At 43.9% G+C, this 21,272-nt stretch overlaps 2 protein-coding genes across 2 annotated transcripts in view; both read right to left on the minus strand.

Moving 5' to 3' along the window:
* Positions 1-641: 641 nt before the first annotated feature.
* On the minus strand, positions 642-8,481 carry LOC119179435 (sodium- and chloride-dependent neutral and basic amino acid transporter B(0+)). The gene is made up of 6 exons (XM_037430502.2): positions 8,244-8,481; positions 7,100-7,231; positions 5,935-6,110; positions 3,153-3,340; positions 2,443-2,578; positions 642-922 (listed from the first exon to the last, which is right to left on the minus strand). The coding sequence occupies exons 1-6, from the start codon at positions 8,449-8,451 to the stop codon at positions 776-778; spliced, it is 987 nt and encodes a 328-aa protein (XP_037286399.2). The 5' UTR covers positions 8,452-8,481; the 3' UTR covers positions 642-775.
* Positions 8,482-12,697: 4,216 nt separating this feature from the next.
* The window catches only part of LOC119179815 (uncharacterized), a 31,615-nt gene continuing 23,040 nt past the window's right edge, over positions 12,698-21,272 (minus strand). Inside the window, exons 10-12 of the mRNA XM_075868469.1 lie at positions 19,764-19,966; positions 18,630-19,098; positions 12,698-13,121 (exon numbers count right to left, since the gene is read on the minus strand). Coding sequence (XP_075724584.1) covers positions 12,766-13,121; positions 18,630-19,098; positions 19,764-19,966 — 1,028 coding nt within the window. The 3' untranslated portion in view covers positions 12,698-12,765. The remainder of the gene's footprint in view (positions 13,122-18,629; positions 19,099-19,763; positions 19,967-21,272) is intronic.

A 21,272-nucleotide genomic window follows, 5' to 3' on the forward strand; every position in this document is an offset into this window, starting at 1 on the left:
GTAAATCAGTCAGTCCATCCATCCGTCCTTATCTGGTTCTTAAAGGGAAAAGAAGAGAAAAGTGAGCCCCGCAACTGTCTGCATCAGGTGCGACACCTCAACAGTACCTCACAAGGGATGGGGGTGAGGAGGAATTAACAGGATGGGATTAAAAGATATCGGTCGGCACGAAATCTAGTGAGTGAGTGCCATCCATCCGTCCACCCATCCGTCCGTGCGTCCGTTCATGCTTTCGTCCATGCTTCTGTCCATGCTTCCAACCGTCAGTTGATCCGTGCATCCAGCTGTCCGTCCATCAGCCTGTCTGACACAGCTGGTTACGCGTGATAGAGTATACAAGGTTAGACTAAGAGGAGCTTCGCCCCTAAAACCGACTGCTGGCGCTGCGCAACCGTTCACTGGCCACCCTGTATGGGCTCTGGATCGCGCGTTCGAAATTCAGTCAAGGGCGTCTTGATTAGCGCCAGCGTCAACCTCACTGCCAGTGTAAGCATTAGCATGCACTCGCTGCCTCGCATCTGAACATGGTTCTCTTTAGCGGGAGATGGTGTAATTTCTTTTTTTTTCTAGCTTATATTTTTTCCTGTGGACCTAATCTACCAGAGCCTAGGAGAGTACAGCTCCGCTGTTAGAAGGCACTTGGAAATTCTCATTGCCGGGAGCATTTAGAATTCAGCAAACGGAAAGTCAAACGTCATGAATGAAAGGCGGTATCTATTTGCGCATTTTCCCCAAGGCCTTTAGAAAACAAACCGATAGTTAAAAAATCTATCAATCAATCCCAGACCTTCATATTGACGGCGTAGCTCCAGTCGGTGTAGAGCATCGTACCAAGGCCACTCATGGCGCCGGGAAGAGTGGCTGCTCGCACGAGCAGCAGCAGTGTCGTCGTGACGTGGATGCACACCATCACGTACACAAACTGCGAAGGTAAGTCTCCTCAATCACTACATACTGGTATATAAGGCCTAATATTGAATCACACGTGGGGCGAATTGTTTGTAGACTTTCTGTTGCACCTGAAAAAGATAGCTGCAATAGAAAAAAAAATGACCCCGTATCTGCATGTTTCACTGCAAATGTCGCCGAAAGACGATAGTTTTGCGTCTGGAGAAAGTAATCAAAACGTTTACCTAATATCCTGCGCGAGAAAATCGGCGAATTGTATGCTGGAGGTGCTGCGTTAGCGTGTCTCGACCTGTGCAGCGAAGGTGAACGAGCGCATCGAGGCACGTCAGACACGAGCGCTATCTGGCAGTTATCTTCGAAAACGAAAGAATGCGTGGGCGCCTGTCTCGGAGGCGATAAGGTGTTGAACGCAAAGCGACGGGCAGGTGCCACTACCGTGTCGTCTTAGCAAAGCGTTGGAAATGCTTGCCTTTTTGAGCGTAGCGTAACACGTACAGTAGAAATCGATGATATGCGAAGCACGAATGAGGATGGTTGATATGTCACTTTATAACCAACACAACGTTACGAGGCTGCCATAAATTATGCAGTACATGACATCTATGTTTTGGTTATCATGTTTGAACGTGTCATTTACCTTTGTCGTCTGTTCACGTCACGTGATACCAACTTTGATATATGGGGAGCCAACAAAACGACCGCGAGGGCATCATTAGCTTGGCGTGTAGACATGACTTAGATGACGTGTATGTCATGATTTCCACGTTAGGGTCTATCACTTACGTTCGCCATGCAGTCATGTCGTACCATACCAGTTTTGCAAGAAGTCATGTGAACGAAACCACGGCAAGAGCAGTAAGATAATGAAAGTTATATCATTGACATTCATAACGCACATGTCATGATCTTCATATTATGAGTAGTCATTCATGCTCGTCATACAGTAATGTTATGCCACACCAATTTTGGTATAGATACCGTTATCTAAGTGGACAGGAGAGCTACATGTCGTAGGCGGAGATAGATAGATAGATAGATAGATAGATAGATAGATAGATAGATAGATAGATAGATAGATAGATAGATAGATAGATAGATAGATAGATAGATAGATAGATAGATAGATAGATAGATAGATAGATAGATAGATAGATAGATAGATAGATAGATAGATAGATAGATAGATAGATAGATAGATAGATAGATAGATAGATAGATAGATAGATAGATTTATCTCTGCTTGGAACTAAAATACAACAAAATAAACTGCATGTATTTCGGGCCTCAATGTTGATTCTTTTTATGCAAGTATTGAAGCTGACTAATGGAAGAATAATTAGATATTAGCTGCATGTTAGTTAAGATTAGTTGCTGAAAGTCGCACAAAGAAACCACTTATTTATTTCTTTTTTTATTTTTGAATAATACTGAGTGCCTTAGAATTAGTATGCCATGCGAATCTCATACCTTTGCAGACAGTGCATCATAACTCGAATATACAGAGTGCATATTTCAGTAATAACGTCCACGCACCCACTTCACCCTGTTGAAGCCTTGGTGAGCCAGTGCGAACACCACCATCCAGATGGCGGCCAATGAGAGCAGGCGCTGACCACGAATCTCGCTCAGGGCCGAGGAGCTCTCCTCGAACCAATTGCCATGACGACGGCTGTGGTAAAGGCCAATGATAATAAATATGGATGCCCGATCACTCAACAACCAGCCTCATGTCACTTGGGAATACGTCGCGCCCTCGTAGAGCGATCTCTCTAAACTCGCCTTTATTTTAATGCAACCTTACGTTCTGGAAGAAAATGTTTTGTATTATTCGATCATATTGCTCTAGTTCCGCAGCCCTGCATGCTGCTGGCGCCTAAGCTTAAGTGCGTGATTTGTGCACAGTGCCTTGGTTGCTTAAGGGGAAAATGGCAAAGAAAAATAGATCACCCAAGTACAAACTACAACATTGTTTCCGTTTAGTGCCTATACTTTATATGCGAAAAAAATTGTAAGTTTCGGTTTGTCAGTGGGCTTTGATTCCGTATGAATACAGATTACTCGTAATATCACGAGGGAATGACCCGAGCTCAAAATTCGTTCACCATGTATGCTACTCGGCTCAATTCACATTAGGCTGACGTAAATCATATTTCACAATATTTCTAGCCAAAAAGGCGAACTTTATTGTTGACACGACGAAAATAATCTGTTGCTCTGAGAATTACGCATCGAGACAGACGCACAGCTGGTACGGCTGTAAGTAGTTGTACACTCCGGGCAGGCAGCTGGCCATGTGCTGATGGTACACCTCGGGTGGTACCAGGGTCAGGTGGGCGACTTCGTCGCTCGCATCCATCACTGGCATTCCTTGAGTGAGGGGCCGCCGCCTAAAGGACTCGGCGAGCCGAGCGCGGGTGATCCTGCACAGTGACTGCGCATGGCCAGTCATCAAAATGACTGTCTTTGCACATATTGTCTTCAAATAAGCTGCGCGTGCCAGACATGGGCGTCCATGGGAGGAAGGGGTTGCAAACCATTGTTACATCGCATTTAATGGAGTGTATATCTTGAGAGCTGTAGGGGTGGGGGTTTCTTTAGAAACCTTATTCCGACGACCGTGGTCCCAAATTACAATATCAGTGGCACAACATAGAATAGAAATAAATACAAGTGCATTTTTGTTCAACGAGCATTTGACGGCGTCGGATATAAATGGTGATTACTTGTGGTAAGCATAATTTTTGAAAGTGGACTTCTCGTAACAATAGCAAGAAAAAAAAAAGAAGCTGGCCTGTATAACTTGACTTTTTTGAACGAGGAGGGCAGGCAAGGTTGTTTGCAGAAACCATATGATGCATTCTCAAAGTGCCATGGCAAATAAATATTAACGAGATAGCGTAGAAGTGCTCGTTTCGCAGACATTCCGGCATCGGCGTCGTTAGTTGTCAGCGAAAAATCATCATCTTTGCGTGACCCAAAAATTGAGAAAGATGCAAATAAAATAAAAAGAACCTCTGGGTGGGGATTGAACCCGGGCCGCTTGCGTGGCAAGCGGGTGTACTACCACACAGCCACTCCGCTTGTGAATATAGTGAAAGTTACTTCCTCTGCTTGCAAATGCAGTGAAGGTATCTTTCATGCCTTACATACACACGTGTGCTGTATATATGCTTGACGATACAACATTAACTACCGCAATAATAAGGCGTGGCACAAGCGTACATTGCCATCGGTCGTCAGAACATTAGATTATCATAATGACTTTTATAATTTTAGCCCAGTCACTCACTACAAAAGGCACACACGCTACTGCACCCTTAAGGCCACGTACTGGGTGCATAGCAAGCATGGCAATTTCGAAAATATTTCATACACCACGTGTTTGAACCTGTTTGAAGTAAGCACTAGGAACAAAATATCGTTATCACGTTCAACTTTTGAAGGCGAAGCTTAAAGGGACACTAAAGTCAAATAACAATTTACGTCAGAGTGAAAGCTCAATGTATGACAACACCTAAAACGACAATATTATCAACAACAGTGCCCTACTTACCGAGAAATTAAGGTAAATGCACAAGAACACAAGCGCCGCAGTAGGACATTTTCAAAATGATCTTATTGACATCAGACGGACCGCCTACAATTATTCACAAGTAATCGATCTAACTACATGAAATAAAAACTTTCCGTGCATCAAGAGACGCAATAAAATGCTGCTTGTTCATTTCTGTTTGATTTATGGAAAGAAGAACCGCCGGACGTTACTATGAGGAATTGTGCAAGTGATTCTAAAATTCAATTTTCACGTGGTTACACGGGACAGGTGGTGCTATCTAGCGGGGCGCAGTTGAAACAAAAGCGTCTGCGATCTCGGAGCTCATGGAGGGAAATTGATCAATGGCCGTTTTCACTGCTGTGGCTCGCACTGCTTTCGGTCTGCTGCTACTAGCGCAGTAAAGCCGAGCAACGTTGTGCACGGCAACAGTGATGTGCAAGGGGTGAGACAGACCGGCGAGTCTGTTTCTTGAGGCGGGTAAATTGAAGTGTGCTAAGCCGATGTGGACTACTAAAAAGTGATTTTATTTCAAAATAGGCCCTTCCTTGGCGCAAAGGTAACACTAGGAGGTTTCTGGACCACCATTTCAACAATCAACGTCGATTTAATAGTTGACTTTAGTGTCCCTTTCAGGATTCCCTATTTTTTTGTCGCCTTGATTAGACTTGAATTTGAATCAATGTATATGTTTATCTATGACGCCATAAACATGCCGATAAACATGAACTTCAGGGTGGTGGTTCTTCGTAGCACAAAAAAAAAATTAAACTGACGGCCCACAAAAAAAAAAAACGAGGAAGAAAAACGAAGGGAGGTAACAAACACAGCCTTTAATTGTCTGTCTCACCTGCCTTCGTTCGTAGTTTTTTTCCTACTTTGTTTTTTATTATTCTGTTATGAGGGTATGACTGGCTCAATCAACTCCCTGCACGAATATCTGTAGGAACTTCAGACTATCATTTCTCGCTTCTTCCTGTCCGAATAAACCTGTTTTGTCAAACATAAACGTGCACCGGCCACTACTGCCTCGAATGAACCAGCAAATTAGGCGCGGCCATTGCGGAAAAGAAAGCGTTGTGTTCCTGAATGCCATTGGTATTTTTGTGCGCATTTTTTTAGGAAAGCTTCGCACACAGACACACACACACAAAAAAAAGACAAAGCAACGAGGATGAGCGCGCGCATACGATCGTTCGTGTTACCTTGTCTCATGTCTTTGATTGCACCGCTTTCATGGCAAATATACATGCAGCAACAATTAATAGTTCGGGGAGTTTTACGTCAAAAACCACGATACAGTTATGGTGAGCGTTGTAGTGGCGAGCTTCGCAAATTTCGAAAAGCCCGGGTTCTGTTACGTGCACATCCATATACTCGGGCCTCTAGCACCTCACTTGCATCGAAACGCGATGCACCAACAACGCGTATCGTTTTTCTACATCTCTGTAGGCACCGAGACAGCCACTCACGAACGGGTGCCTGGGCACGAAGCAGGAGCGGTTGGGCGCCAGGAGCATTCCGTTCCGGCACTCGTTGCCCGCTGCCTCCCGCACGGAGTCGAGCAGGTAGAGCAGCTGGTCGGTGACCGGCACCGAGTCTGCCACGATGTGCACGATCGCGTACACGCCCATCGTAACACCCACGCCTGCGACGCGCCAAGCATCTATTGTTATGGCACGAGGCTCTTGCGACCAAATGTATAAGACAACGAACGCTTTTAGAACTTCGGTAGTGCAGTTGTCGTTTCCCATATATCGAGAGAGAACTCTTCGGAACGCAAACACCAAGGACACCAACGCTCTACAGTTTTCGATAATTTGTATCAATAACGTTTGTGTACCTTCGCTATCTGTTCCATGTTATTATTTGTCCTATCCAGGAAGGGCTGTCGCATCGTCAAGCTGCTCAGCTTTTTGTGGCAGCTCCTATTTTTTCCTTTCTTCGAAAGATGAATAAACTTGATTTCATTTGATATCAATATGGAAATTGTCCGAGAGGCTCGTTTTTTTTTCTGCATTATACACAGGCAATGAAAGCAACAGGCAATTGCATCAAAGAAGGCTAGGGCATACATTATGAGTGGTTTCTTAAATGTATACTGTAGTACACAGAGGAAACCACCAATATTGCTTTCCTTGGCGCAAAATTCTGTCGTTTTCATTACATTACTTGTAACCAATACATAATGCAGACAGGACGCTTCACTACTGTTTGTAAAGTACTCCAGGATTGAGACAGGACAATTTACGGCTGAGTAACTCGCATACTTTTGTTTACACCATCTTCAGTTCGAGTCGTAAGGACGTAATTTCGACTAGAACGTACATGTATGCGAGAGATATATCTTAGGTGATCCGATTCGTCGCGGCATAACATGGTTACCTCGAGTTACTGGGATACTAGTCGTTATGCTAAAACATTTGCAGTGTTTGTGAGTACTGTACGACTTCGCGAACACAGGTATGCATGAACACAGATATGCCACAGAAATACCACGCATCGTACTAATCACACGACGTGTTTATGCTCAGCCCTTCGCGTATGTATTTCTGAAATGAGCATAACTGAACCATAACCCACAATAAAGAACGAGTCGGGAAACAAAGGAAGATAGCAACAGCTCTGTCCACTCACCGATGAAGAGCGGAACCGTGGAGAAGACGCCGAAGTGACCGACTCCAGCGAACTGGGCCAGGCCGCTCTCCAGGCGCATGATCGGCAATGTCACGACGGCGAGGAACGCTAGATACGCCAGCAGGAACGGCACTGCAACAGAAGGTGCATTCGCCAAACACGACTCGAAAACTGGAACCATCTGCAGGACACTAAAGAGCAACAAGATTTCTCGCGTATTAGTAAAGCATACAATCTAACAATCCCGAACACACCACCGCGACACGACTCTTAGTAAGCGTGGAAACGAGGGTGGCAACCTGACCTTGACATTCCCGCACCATAAGAAATTTTGAAGGCGTCTATTGGGTTCTACGCAGAATTTCCAATCAATAAAGAGTGAAGTATACATTGTAATTTGTGGGTGCCATTGACTTGGCATACGAAGTTTCAGGAAATATTGAGCGAGTGCCACGAAAATACCAAAAATAATTTTGAAATTTCCTGCGTCACGCGCAGAGATTTTCGTGCGAAGTTTAAAAATACACCATCAACCTCGATTTTTTCCGCTAACTTATGATGCCAAAATAAGCAGAATTATGGTTTTTAGAGTGCAGTTTGTTCATCTAAACCAACTGATAGTTCTTGAGTGTCCAGATGGCAAAGAAATAGACTGCAACGGGAGTCGAACCTGCGGCCTCTCGCTCCCGCAACGTGATGTGCAATCGACTAGGCCGCCAAACGTACGTTATACAGCTGGCGAGCTATTTATATACACCATGTTCTGCCGGCATTACTCGTTACTTCCTGCCCGTTTTTGTCATCACTAACAAGATGGCGTGAATGGTGCGCTCAAAGATCGCCGCCCCACGCGTTGCGAGGAGCGTGCGCCTCTCGTTGCCGTCCTCGCGGTTTGTGCATCTCATGCTTTCTCTTTAAGGGTGCTGTGACTTTTGGCCTCGTGACTGATACATTTTACCAAAAATATATTCCATGATCTAACCTACTTGATGCAATAACTGTTGCTAGATCAGTTACCTCCTAGGGCGGTCTTCGAGTCGAGGAGGCTAAACTGTAAGCTAACGCGTTTTCTTGGGCGCAATAAGCTTAATGGGCGGTGCGTTATCTCCGCGTCGAATGTTATGCTTTACATCAAGGTCCTCACATCCTCCGTTGACAATGAACATCATGGGAAACTGCGTTGCGTTGGCGCTGCCAGCCGTCATGATGAACAGGGTGGCCAGCTTGTGCGCGCGGCTGGCGTAGTTCTTAGGGCTGTACTCCTGCGAAACAGGCGTCACGAAACGCAAGCGTGAAATTCGGGGCAAAACACTGCGATGCATCATATGCGCGCTACGTTTACTTTCATGCATGAATAAATACGTTAAGGACTGGAAAATTCAACACGGATCCTGTACCTGCGGTTTCAATATGCCGGAGTGGGAATGCTTGGCATTTTTCATTCTGATAGCATTGCAATGCCATATGGGAATTTTATTTTTTCAACGGTGATGATGCGTGACTGTCTCAAGAGAGGCAAGAGTATCTTTTATTTGCTAGGAGGTGTTCTAACTTTATTTTCGCATGTCGTAGTTTGAAATATAAGAAGCGTTCCTTCCGAAATATTACATCACGTGATAACAGAGTCCAGGAAACGAGTATATAGAGTTACAGATCTGCTGGGACGCAGTCGACAAGGAAATTGGCACCACTATGTTTTTTTTTTTACTGAACGTCATATAAGCACTGTAGAACAACGAGTTATCCTGAATCTCATGGAGTGTGCTGTCCATGTAAGGTCATGCTTGCAGATAAATGAATTCGCAATTTTTTCCACAGGTTTGCATGATTTGACAAAGCGCACTTTAAAATATGCCCTTCAATTCATATCAGCGCATGAGCCAAGTAAAATTTTCGTAATCTCCATGTGCCTACACAGCCAAGAACATTTAGTCGTTTTTTATTAAGACATCCATCGACTAAAATAATCTTCCCCTAAACCTTGTTCATCACGCCAACTTCAAAACCGCGGTGCAGTCACCTTGTCCACTTCAGCTAGCTTGTGTTCGTCTACCACCATTCACAAAGAATAAGATCGAGACGTATTTTCAATACGTTAAATAATTATTTATTAATATTGGCTATCGAGTTTCGGCACCTGAACAGAGGTCAAGCCTTCGACACCCCTAAGCTTCTTTGCATTCATTAGCTGTCAAGCAATAACCGCCAAAGTGGATCAGTAATTACGGTGTTCTACTGCTTACCAAAAAGTCGCGGGATCGAATCCCGGCCGCCACTTTCGTATTTCGATGGAGGAGAAATGGCCCCTGCACTGTGCTATGGCAGTGCACGCTAACGAACATTGTAATATCAACATTTCTGGAGATCTCCATTACGGCGTAAATCCATTAACCCGTCATACAATTATTACCTATCATACGATCCTTCGAATCGACCGAAGGGCCTTCAGCGCCCACCAGCGAGATACCATGCTTACGCATACCTCCCGTTCATCGTCACTCGACGACATGGTGAAGGCGAAGAGAGTCTGACTGGTGGCGGGAAAGCAATGCCGCAGAGAGCGAAAGTCGACAGCGATGACCGAAAGGCGATAGAACATCCGCGCTGCGCACCGATTCTTCTTCTATCGAAGAACCGAGGCTCGTGCTTCGCGCATGCTTCGGGTTGCTCCTCAACCCATGGTGCTTACCCGCTACGGGGCATTCACCAACAGAGAGAAGGGGAGAAAAACTCCATTTAGATGAGAATGAGTTCTTCATAACTGTCATAATTCCTACCTTTTCATAATGGCGAACATATCTCGTTAATGTTTCATGTAAGTGAACATCTGTACAGACTGTAATCTATATGAACACCTCATGTGTATATTGGACCCTTCCCCAAGCTTCTGCCCCTTCTTTAAACGCCAGATGTCGTGTATGTACAGAGTACTTGTGGTCATTTTCTTTCTTTTCGTATTATTCCATTTCTTCCTGTTTTTAGAAGCTTGCTCGGCAGGCTTATGCTCACGTCCGACAACCATTATGTATGTAATAAAGACTGACTGTCCTGTAAAAAATGACAAGCTAATACTTCGGGCTTTCAGTGAAGTGCGGCGGTCCTGCGTCACATACTCGCAGAACTGAAGTTCCGCCGAACGGCTTGCAAAGTTCAGTACATCAGACGCAAGACAGTAGGAACGTTCAATTCCGTGGGTATGCTCGCAAAGTTCATGCCGTGTGCTGGTCACTACGAGCTGGAAAACAAATCCATTGAGGATTCGCACCTTGAATGGCCCACCCGATAGGAAACAAAGCATCCCGAGTCCGATCCCGGCCCAAGATGAGCAGAACACGGCCTGGGGGCCGGACCAGGCCGGGCTACTTGGAGCCCGTGCACACCTCAGTGCCAAAACGAAAACCCCTGCAACCAAGCGGCGTTGCGTATCTTTCTCCGTACAGGGAAAGGCGCGTGCACTGTGGCACCTTAAAAAAAAGGCGAATGATCACTGCAACTGCTAATCTTGGAAACAACTTTCTGTGGCAATGAACGGAAGGCTACGGAGCCAAAGCAGGCATGTGCCACCGCTGTAGAATATAGTGCCATGAATGCGTCTGTGTTAAGAACATTTTCTACTACATGATCTTTGTAAAGAGACACTGCACACGCCGAGGAGATACCATGATTTCTTGTTGCTTTCTGAAGAGTTGATCATTTCGCGTTTAAGCGCGTCTGAAAACGTCGCACGTTTTACGTTCACCTCTCAATCAAAATGGCGTCGTCGTCTTTAGGTGAGCGCGCGTCGCCCTCCAGCTATTCCGACGACTCGCCGAAAGAGCTTGTGTCAAATTTCTCTCACAAATGGCTGTATAAGTAGGCGTATCAAATTGGGTGCAGTGGAACTAGATGAACGCGGCCGTCATTTGAAACGCGAGCCGAACCGGACTATTTCGCGGAGGAGTACAGGAGCGGAGGCTCCGCCAACGTAGCCTTCGCTTCATTGCCACAGAAAGTTGCTACACATCCCGTACCAGACTACGCGAAACGCAGAGAGTGAGTGAGCACGGAAACCTGCAGTGACTACAGCGCTATCTAGTGAATCAGCAGTCAACGCAAGGAATTCAACCATAGCATCCGAGATGGCGGGCGCGGCCCGCCATCTCGGAGGCCATGGTCTTGCTCAGGGTCACACGGGACATATGCAGAAATATCGCGTAGAGCGACACATCGCTATCGCCCCTTGCTCTGGCAGACATGGCACTGGTGAGGAAGAGAATCAGCGTTTATTCTCGCAACTGTGTTCCGAGCAATGCACTGGTAAGGCCTGGCTGATCCCCCTATCATAAGAATCGGAAACACGAAAGTGAAACTTGCCTTCAGAGAGGTATTGAAGTTCGCAGGTATAACGTTGCAGTAGAGAGCACAGGACCAGGTCGGTTGGTAAAATATGAAAGAGGCCTCCCTGCAGTGGGCGTTGTCAGGCTGATGATGATGACTTGCATTGTTTGCCATAAGGGTGATGGAATGCATAATATGGCAATGAACTGTGATGTCACGTGAATAACAAGCAGTTTGAAACTTGCAGCGCACACCTCGAGCAGAAAGGATACACCCAAAAAGAACATACACATGAGGGGCATGAATCAACAACTGTCACAATTTTTGTACGCTCCTTTCGCAAACGCGGCTGCTTCAGCGAGCGACGTGACCATCATGCTCTCAAACTTCCTGCGAACTTGCAGTGAAAACACGACTTAAATTTCATCTCTATCACGAGACGAGCGCGCACGCACGAGCAACCACGCTCTACAAAGGAGCGCGTGAATCACAGCAAGGGACCTGTTTGAGTCCCGAAACATATGAGTCTCAGGGGCGAAGGTCTAACCTTGGCATGCGTCACGCGTAACCGAGAGAAGAAGAGACGAGAAATAAAAGAAGCCAGTACCTCCCGAACAGTATAATAGACGGCGCTGTCTCACAGAAGTACATACAAACTGCAGTTGAGTGAGGATATTCTAGATGGCACTGCATCGTTACTCTCCAAATGGCTGCTGCGCGGGCTGTGCCTGGGTACGCGGAAAACGAGTGCCTCTCACTCTCCTGGATAGTCGCCGTACGTGGCGGATCGCTGGTGGGGCATGGACGATGCAGAGCGGCGGGTGCTTTGAAGGCGCTTGCGCTCGGCATCCTTGGCTCACGTCTCGTCGGTGTTATTTGCACGCAGTCTGCATTCTCGAACACGATCGGACGCATGCACGGACGGACGCTTTGCCCCACTCATCATTATTCACTCCATGGATATGCTGCAATTTTTTTTCACCTTGACTTGATCAATGACTGTATCTATATCCTCATCATGACACATGACTAGACGAACTTTCATTGAACTTTACACTACGGGTCTGTATATTTTGCTTGTTTTCATTTGAATGCATGCTAGAATAATAAAATGATGTTGGCTTAATTTTCACATTGCGCCATGGAAAAGTGAAGACTATGTTGGTAACAACAAATTCAAGAGGTGGTCCACACAAACACAAAGTATTTGGAACATTTTACTTGTCACATGATTGGTTCAACACCCATGTCATTGAAGTCGACATCAATCATGAGACGGTCTCTGCGGCAGTTCTTTATTTACACAGATTTATTGCATCTACATACAAATGTTTGTATGTGATAGGAAATCAGTAGCAGTCCCTGTCGCAATGATCTGATGCGGCAGCAGCCAAGATGTCTTCTAAAAGGGAGTCACCACTGTGAAAGTCTTCTGTAACATGCTCCACATCATAATTTCTGAATGTTCCCCGAGCTGATAGTCTCGCAAGAAGTTCTGTCGTATCTACCAGCTCTGACTTTAAAGTGCATGTTGTCGGTGGTGCGGCTGGCTTTCGGATGTTCTCGGGGAGCTTCAACTTCCGTTGGAGGCACTCCGACACGCCCAGATCAAGCACTTCCTCCATGGCTGCCAAACGATCCACAGTGGAAGTACTGTCACAGCACTCCATGGGTGCCTCAGCTTCAGCCGAGTGATCTGGTTTGCCTGTTAATTCAGCAAGACATCCGGATCAACATCAATTTTCGGGTGATAATTTCACTTTCACATCCCTATGCAACACTTGGCTCAAGATGGACACTGCTCTGATGAACTGCAGAGAAAGTTTTACCACTATTACACAATAGCTGGATGTTTGTGAATTTATGCTTCACAGTGAAATTCGGTGAGTAGTTGCGGATACAAGTCGTAGATTTTCTCAGTCTACTCAGTGATGTCACAACAAGAGGTGCACAGAAGGATTTTTAGCTCTTTGCAGGCGATATTATTTGCGACAATCATCAAGAGTAATAGGTTGATAGGACATAATCGACGAGCACTTCAGACCCAACTAAATCTAATATCGGACATGTCAAATCAATGAACACATTTACGTCAGCCTCTTTGAAGTGCTGTAACATTCTGTTCCAAAGATGTACCAACCAGACCAGTGCAGAACACTTAAAAAGGTGATGGGAATTTCAAACAGTAAAAAACACAACAGACGACACCCAAATGCAAAACCTGACTCATCAAACAATCGGGGTAGTCAAGCAATTAAGATTGGAAAGTATGTTTCCATAGTCAATTCCTGTTGGCTTCAGTACTCTGCACAGCAGCCTGGGAACAGTTTAAGGCTTCGGTGAAAAGCCATGAAGACTGCCTCGTGCAAAACCCTCTACAGAAAAAAAAAAACAGTGCAGAGCTTACGCAAGTAACTACAGCAGCAGGATTGCCAACAACTCGCTCTGAGCACACATTGGCCTAAACTGCCTCGATGCTGCCATAGAAAACTAGAATACTGAAATCTTAATTGTGGGCTCATAGGGGTAAGAGAATTAGAAACGATGAATCCACTCCTGGTCCTCCAAGTTTGCAGCTATGCTAACATCAATGCAAGCCATATATGTAGTATGCAGGCTGAATAAGAATAGCACACCAGGGGATAATATATTTAGACACCGTGACAAGCAGGATTCAGCAAGAAAAGCCAAGGGTCACTTCTAAATTCTAAAGCCTCTTGCCTTATCTGCTAACACATTAAAATATTTCAGACACGTCCTTGTTGGCACATTTCGATAGTAGGCTCAGTGATGGAAGTGATTTTATAGAGCAGCAAGGGTGCTGTTTTGGAGCAACCGTAAGTGTTTTCAGAGCAGCAACATTTTAGTTTGGAGCAGCTATTGGTGTTTTGGAAGCAGATACAAAATTTGCCATACACCAATTGAAGATCAAAGCATATCGTAAGTATTAGGAGTTATTATAGTACCGTAAAATATCGATGATACCATTACAGTTGATGCGAATTTTACGACGACACGAATTTTAAGATTCCTTCAGACGGACTTCATTATATAAAATACGCCATGATTCAGTGTTATAGGAATGGTTTCCCCAGCCACCACATATGATATGAACGCGCGATTGACTGCTGCACACGAAAGGCGCAACACGGCCTGTCTGTGGGAGGAAGGCCCATTCACACAACGCCGCTAGGAAAGTGTACGCGGCAAAACTCACTGAAATTTCCGTCGCTTCGCCGCCCAAGTGGCGGGAAAACCACGCTGCGAGGCTGACATGAAAAAATATGCCAGAGAGCAAATTTTGCACCACGCGATAGCAGATCACCTTTTTGCATCACGGCTTTGGCTACACCGACTGCACTAGCTCTCAAACCACACGATAGACTCTACAGCGTTGGCGGTGGCTCGCGTAGACCCAATTGCAAACTACCCGCACAGCACTACAAAGCTCAAGATCTTGACAAAAACGCGTACATCGAGAGCCCTGTTTGGATTTGACTGCTGCGAACACCAGAAGTAGAAGGAGGCGCAGCAACAGCGAGTCCGTTACTGCCGGAATGTGCGCTCGTGTCGTTTCCGTTTGAAGAGAGGTTCTAAAAGAAAAGGGAAAAAGATAAGCGCGTCATTGTAGCTGTTTCTCACTTAGGAAGTCACCTCAAGAAACACATGCGGTGAATAGGTGAATGGGAGTAAAAGATACCGAAGATGAAGGTATAACAGAGATGGGTGTGTGTGTGTATATATATATATATATATATATATATATATATATATATATATATATATATATATATATATATATATATATATATATATATATATATATATATATATGTATATACTATAAATGCATTCAATCTGTCTCTCGCACAGACGCACGAGACCCCGCATGCAACACACAATCCACTGGGAAAACCATCGGGAAAGCCGGGAAAAATAATCGCCGAAGAAGCAGACTGATGGGCGAAATAATGTTTGTATAGGTGGAAACTGTACAAACATTATTCTTTTCAAACATTTCTTTTCAGTGCTTTGCATGCTTAACTAGAACTCGGTACGAATTTTGATGCTCAGGAAACGGGAAAAATGCAATGAATTCTCATGCGGTGAAGGCCGCGGCAGTAGGCTAAACGAATGTGCACATTTTCGACGGGTGCGGACGGGGTTTTGAGGTGGCTTTGGCATTTTTGCTTGAATTCTTCTGTGTGAGTGATTTTTTTCGTGATGACTACGCGACACGTTTTTGAATGAATTTTCATTAAGTTTTGCCGCTTTCCCTCCTTTTAGTGACAAGTTTGAAAGAAGCATGAGCAAGAAAACCGCGGCCTTTTATTGAGAGGTGGCAAAGACAGGAAAGTTCTAAAGAACATCATGGACTTTTTTCAGCAAGTAGTACTTGACTTCAATAAAGCTCTCGTTCATCTTCATGATCAGCTTTAACCTGTTTTTGGTTCATACGAATTCAGGATGATACGCATACTTTGCGTGCTCTCTTTGACTTCGCATCATCAAAATTCTATTGCACATATTTCACAGACAACAACCAATGTAAATTTCAAGAAGCAAACAATTAAAAAGATGGCTGGTTTTCAAAAACGTGCAGCAAAATAAGCTATATAATTAAAATACTAGTATTTGCAGCAGAAATCAAAACAAACTGGTCAAACTGAGCACCAAATTTTAAAGTAGCCTCAGTCCACCATAACTGTTGCCAAATAAGCAGTAGGTAATACGAATCAGATAAAAGCAACTGTGCTGATTTTCCCATTGACCACACTAGCCTGCAAGTCTAGCTGAAAAAAAAGAACTGCCAAATGGGCTACCTGCTTAATATCCCAGTTTTTTGTTGCACAAATGAGATCATGGCCAACAATGCTGCACACTAGTAGCACACTCGGATGATAGTACACAGATTCTTTTCACTTTTTCTTTAGGATTTACGAGTAGGCCAAACAGTAAAATTCTCTCAGTGCCATTTCGGAGCAAATTCAGAGCAATTACCAACACATGATTAAAGATCTGGTTTGCCTGTTAATTCAGCAAGACATCCGGATCAACATCAATTTTCGGGTGATAATTTCACTTTCACATCCCTATGCAACACTTGGCTCAAGATGGACACTGCTCTGATGAACTGCAGAGAAAGTTTTACCACTATTACACAATAGCTGGATGTTTGTGAATTTATGCTTCACAGTGAAATTCGGTGAGTAGTTGCGGATACAAGTCGTAGATTTTCTCAGTCTACTCAGTGATGTCACAACAAGAGGTGCACAGAAGGATTTTTAGCTCTTTGCAGGCGATATTATTTGCGACAATCATCAAGAGTAATAGGTTGATAGGACATAATCGACGAGCACTTCAGACCCAACTAAATCTAATATCGGACATGTCAAATCAATGAACACATTTACGTCAGCCTCTTTGAAGTGCTGTAACATTCTGTTCCAAAGATGTACCAACCAGACCAGTGCAGAACACTTAAAAAGGTGATGGGAATTTCAAACAGTAAAAAACACAACAGACGACACCCAAATGCAAAACCTGACTCATCAAACAATCGGGGTAGTCAAGCAATTAAGATTGGAAAGTATGTTTCCATAGTCAATTCCTGTTGGCTTCAGTACTCTGCACAGCAGCCTGGGAACAGTTTAAGGCTTCGGTGAAAAGCCATGAAGACTGCCTCGTGCAAAACCCTCTACAGAAAAAAAAAAACAGTGCAGAGCTTACGCAAGTAACTACAGCAGCAGGATTGCCAACAACTCGCTCTGAGCACACATTGGCCTAAACTGCCTCGATGCTGCCATAGAAAACTAGAATACTGAAATCTTAATTGTGGGCTCATAGGGGTAAGAGAATTAGAAACGATGAATCCACTCCTGGTCCTCCAAGTTTGCAGCTATGCTAACATCAATGCAAGCCATATATGTAGTATGCAGGCTGAATAAGAATAGCACACCAGGGGATAATATATTTAGACACCGTGACAAGCAGGATTCAGCAAGAAAAGCCAAGGGTCACTTCTAAATTCTAAAGCCTCTTGCCTTATCTGCTAACACATTAAAATATTTCAGACACGTCCTTGTTGGCACATTTCGATAGTAGGCTCAGTGATGGAAGTGATTTTATAGAGCAGCAAGGGTGCTGTTTTACCAACAAAAACTGCTGTTCGGAGCGGCCTGAAACAGCGTATATCTTTTGGAGCAGTCGGAGCAGCACTTCCATCACTGTAAGCTACAACACTGCATTGATTTCACAGCGGAAGCCCACAACAAGCGTTTTGGTGTTCATGAGATAAGCTGCTTCATTGGCTTTAAGAGACAATCACATCAAGGAGAGTATAGGGGATGTCATTAGGAGTAAGTGTTACATATGCTCATGTCATATGTGCAAGCAAACCATGTCTTCGTATACCACATGCAGGTAGGTAAGTGTTCATATGCCATATGCAAGCAGGAGAACGACCATGCTGCATCGATTTCGTGGTAACAACTTACGCCATGCATTTTGCTGGTAAAGAGAGGAGCCACTTCATATATTCATATGTTACATATGTTCATGCATGTTTATATGTCCATGCATATATATGCACTTGTGAGATTTTTTTTCTCCTATTGTATTGATTTTGAAAACAGTGAACATGTGCTTGATTGAGCAACTCCTGTTTTGGCATAACAGTGTGGTTAAATATTTAAAATAAAAAACAAAAGTCATGCATTAATGAGACAGGACGTGCAAACACGAATACAAAAGAGGAGGCACCACAAACGCAGACCTTAACTTCTCTCTTGTAATAAAAAAAAAAAAAAACACTTGACTTCCTGTGCAAGCAGGGACAAAAGATGGCATACAAGAAAGAGTGCAGACTACCTACTGCTTATTATTAGTTCACAAAGCCAATATACAGCCATGCACAACATTGCACTATCACGATGCACACAAAACCAAGATTTCTTTATAAATTGTACTGCAAATGTGAAACATGCAACTCGGTATGAACCAACTAGTCTAAAAAAAAAAATTGTCGCAACCTTTCTATCTTGCATCTATGTTTGCATGCCCTGTCTTAATACCTAGCCATTAGCTACACTTCAGGTCGTCATCATTTTAACGCACATGCATGCCTTTATGGTGCACCACTGCTACCTCATTATACGAAATATGTTTATGCAATCCTCTCACTCTTGCCTTGATAGGGAGACAAAAATGTTACCGTCTGAGGCATTCACTTCATCCTGGGTACGTCCCATTTCACGGCTTTTCTCAGGCAACAAACACTGGTCGTGCAGCCTGGTCCACAGCTGACACATAAAAGCCTGAGCATCTTTTTGGACTTCCTGGTCCGCATCGCAGGCCATCGCTTTTTTCATAGACGTGCCAAAACCTGCTGTGTCAGCATCCTTGAGGATTTCCTTGACAGTGGAGTCAGAAACTGCACTCGACGCACCAAGACTTTCTCCCAGAAGAGTCTTCCAGATCGACAGACCGGCTAACTGGACTTCACAGTCCAAGTCCAAACAGAGCATGGTGGACGCACAGCGCTGCAAGGCACTTCGATGTCTGGAGCGCAGTCCAAGGCAGTCTCGAGTGAGCCAGGTGCGAAGAGTGGATGCTGCGGATCGTCGGGCAAACACGTCTGCATCGTCCACAACCATTGATGAAACGTCTTTTATGACATTTGCCTGTAGGAATATAGTGTTTGCTTTTATCATGTTCTCCCAAGGGTGTAGCAATGTGCATATTCAGCATTGTTCTATTTACAAAAATTCAGAAATAACTTTAAAAGCAGCTTGATTGAGTATCAAGTTTATTTTATTTTTATTTATCAAATACTCACAGCACCTTCATAGGCAATACAGTGGGGGGAATACACAAAGCACATAATACAAAGCAGGGGTTACATGGAGAAAACACGAAAACATGAAACATGATCATAATTATGTTAGGACATCACAACATGGTTATGCCTATTCAATAACATCACGTAGCACCTGGACAAATCCTGCATTTGAACTTATGCTAACAATGTTTGCTGGTAACCGATTCCAAACTCTTATTGTATTGGGGAAAAAGGACTTGCTGTACATGGTACTTTTAAATGATATTTCTTTTACTTTTAAGCCGTGGTCCACTCTCTTAGACACGTAGTCAGGGTCATGTAAAAATTAAACCTTTAAAAGCTTCTCCAAAGAAATCCCAGATAGTGTTGAAGCCAGTTTCAAATGAAATCATGCAGTGTGTACAAATAAATCCTATCTGAGCCTCAAGTTTTGTCTCATGGTGTTCCTTGTGCATTTATCGAACACGACCATACCATGCCATAAACGACGATGTCTTTAAATCTCACCTCGTCAAGCAACAGACGGTTGCAAAAGTGAGTCCACAGCCATTCTCGAACAAACAGCTTTCCAATCGCAGCCACCGCTGATGCCCGCACCCCGCCATCACCGTTCCGCAAGTTGTCCCACACAAACCTGGCCAGTCCATAGTGCTGGAGCCAATCAGCAAGACAGGACAGTGCAGCCGAACACGCTTGCAGATTCAGCCGATCTGTTAGCAATCATAATTGGGGATAGTGACGGGCATTCACCTTTATCTCTTCAGTTGTGTATGCAGAAATCACAAGTGGCATACTATAGAGGAAAACAATTTGCAAATATTGAGTCTGATCAAAAGCAAGCTGGGGTGATATGATGATTTCATGAACAAACAAACTCCACTTAATGCCTCAAAATTTGCACTGAATTCTGTACGGGTACTATGTAATTTACAAAGCATTTAAACAAGTGAGGCAGACTAGTACACATTAAATGTTCAAGTAGAGGTGTGCAAGTATTTGAAATTGCTAATTAATTTTTTAAAATAGTGTTTACTGTTCGATTCAATTCACACTTGCCGAATACAGATACACTCAATGTCCAATTGGCCTTCAGATTTCAATATGCTTCCCCCATCACAATCATGTTGTGGCAAAGCTGCCTTTCAAGCTCTGCTATGGTCGAAAATGTATTGAATGAAGAAAACACTGGTTTTAACATGAAGATGATAAATGCGGTAGAAGTGAGGGCTCAATTAATGCTGTTCTGAACCAAAAATTCGGGCAGGAAGTCTGAAAACCGTACTCCAAAAATTTTGAGCATCCATAAGGTGGCCAGGCTCCCTTCAAGCTGCTCAATGCAGTTTTCTCCCTGGTCTTCCACAACCTTGTTGCAAATAAACTCAATTGGATATTTAAAATGTTTTTACATATTGACGTTAATGAGGCAGATCTAGAACTGTGGAGTCGAAGAGAGCACACCCTTGTTCACCACAAAAGTTAAAAAAGAGGCTGAGGAAACAGTAGCGCATTGTCGGCAATACTTTGGTTGTACCAGATGATGTACATAGTAAGTACAATTTGGTCTCTGCAGCGCCTCATCCTTGATAAGGCAACCATGATACGCTTCATCAATTTAGCCAGAATAAATGCTTTCATGATGTTATCTTATAAGAATATGCTCAGGAAACCTCTACAACTTTTTATCTGAAATTTCACTTTTAAGCATTCGAAAAATATTCGAGAAATTTTCAAAAAGTGTACCATTCAATATGCACTCACACTTGAATATTCAAATTCGTTTTGCACCCAAAATTTTGCTATTTGCACAGCTCTAGTTGGAAGCGTAGAAGCCCAACATGGTTAGTGTTTACATTAGGCGAGTGAATACAGTAGACCTTACACAAACTGTGCTTTTTCTCTCAAAATGAATTACTAGCATTTTAGTGCAAGAAGCCATGAACCAAGACTAAACTTCCCACTATGCTTTATCCTTTTATAGCCAATAGTCTCAGAAGACGTTCAACCTCTAGTATGACT

The sequence above is a fragment of the Rhipicephalus microplus genome, chromosome 7 (genome assembly GCF_043290135.1).
Source record: "Rhipicephalus microplus isolate Deutch F79 chromosome 7, USDA_Rmic, whole genome shotgun sequence".
NCBI classification, from domain to species: Eukaryota; Metazoa; Arthropoda; class Arachnida; order Ixodida; family Ixodidae; genus Rhipicephalus; species Rhipicephalus microplus.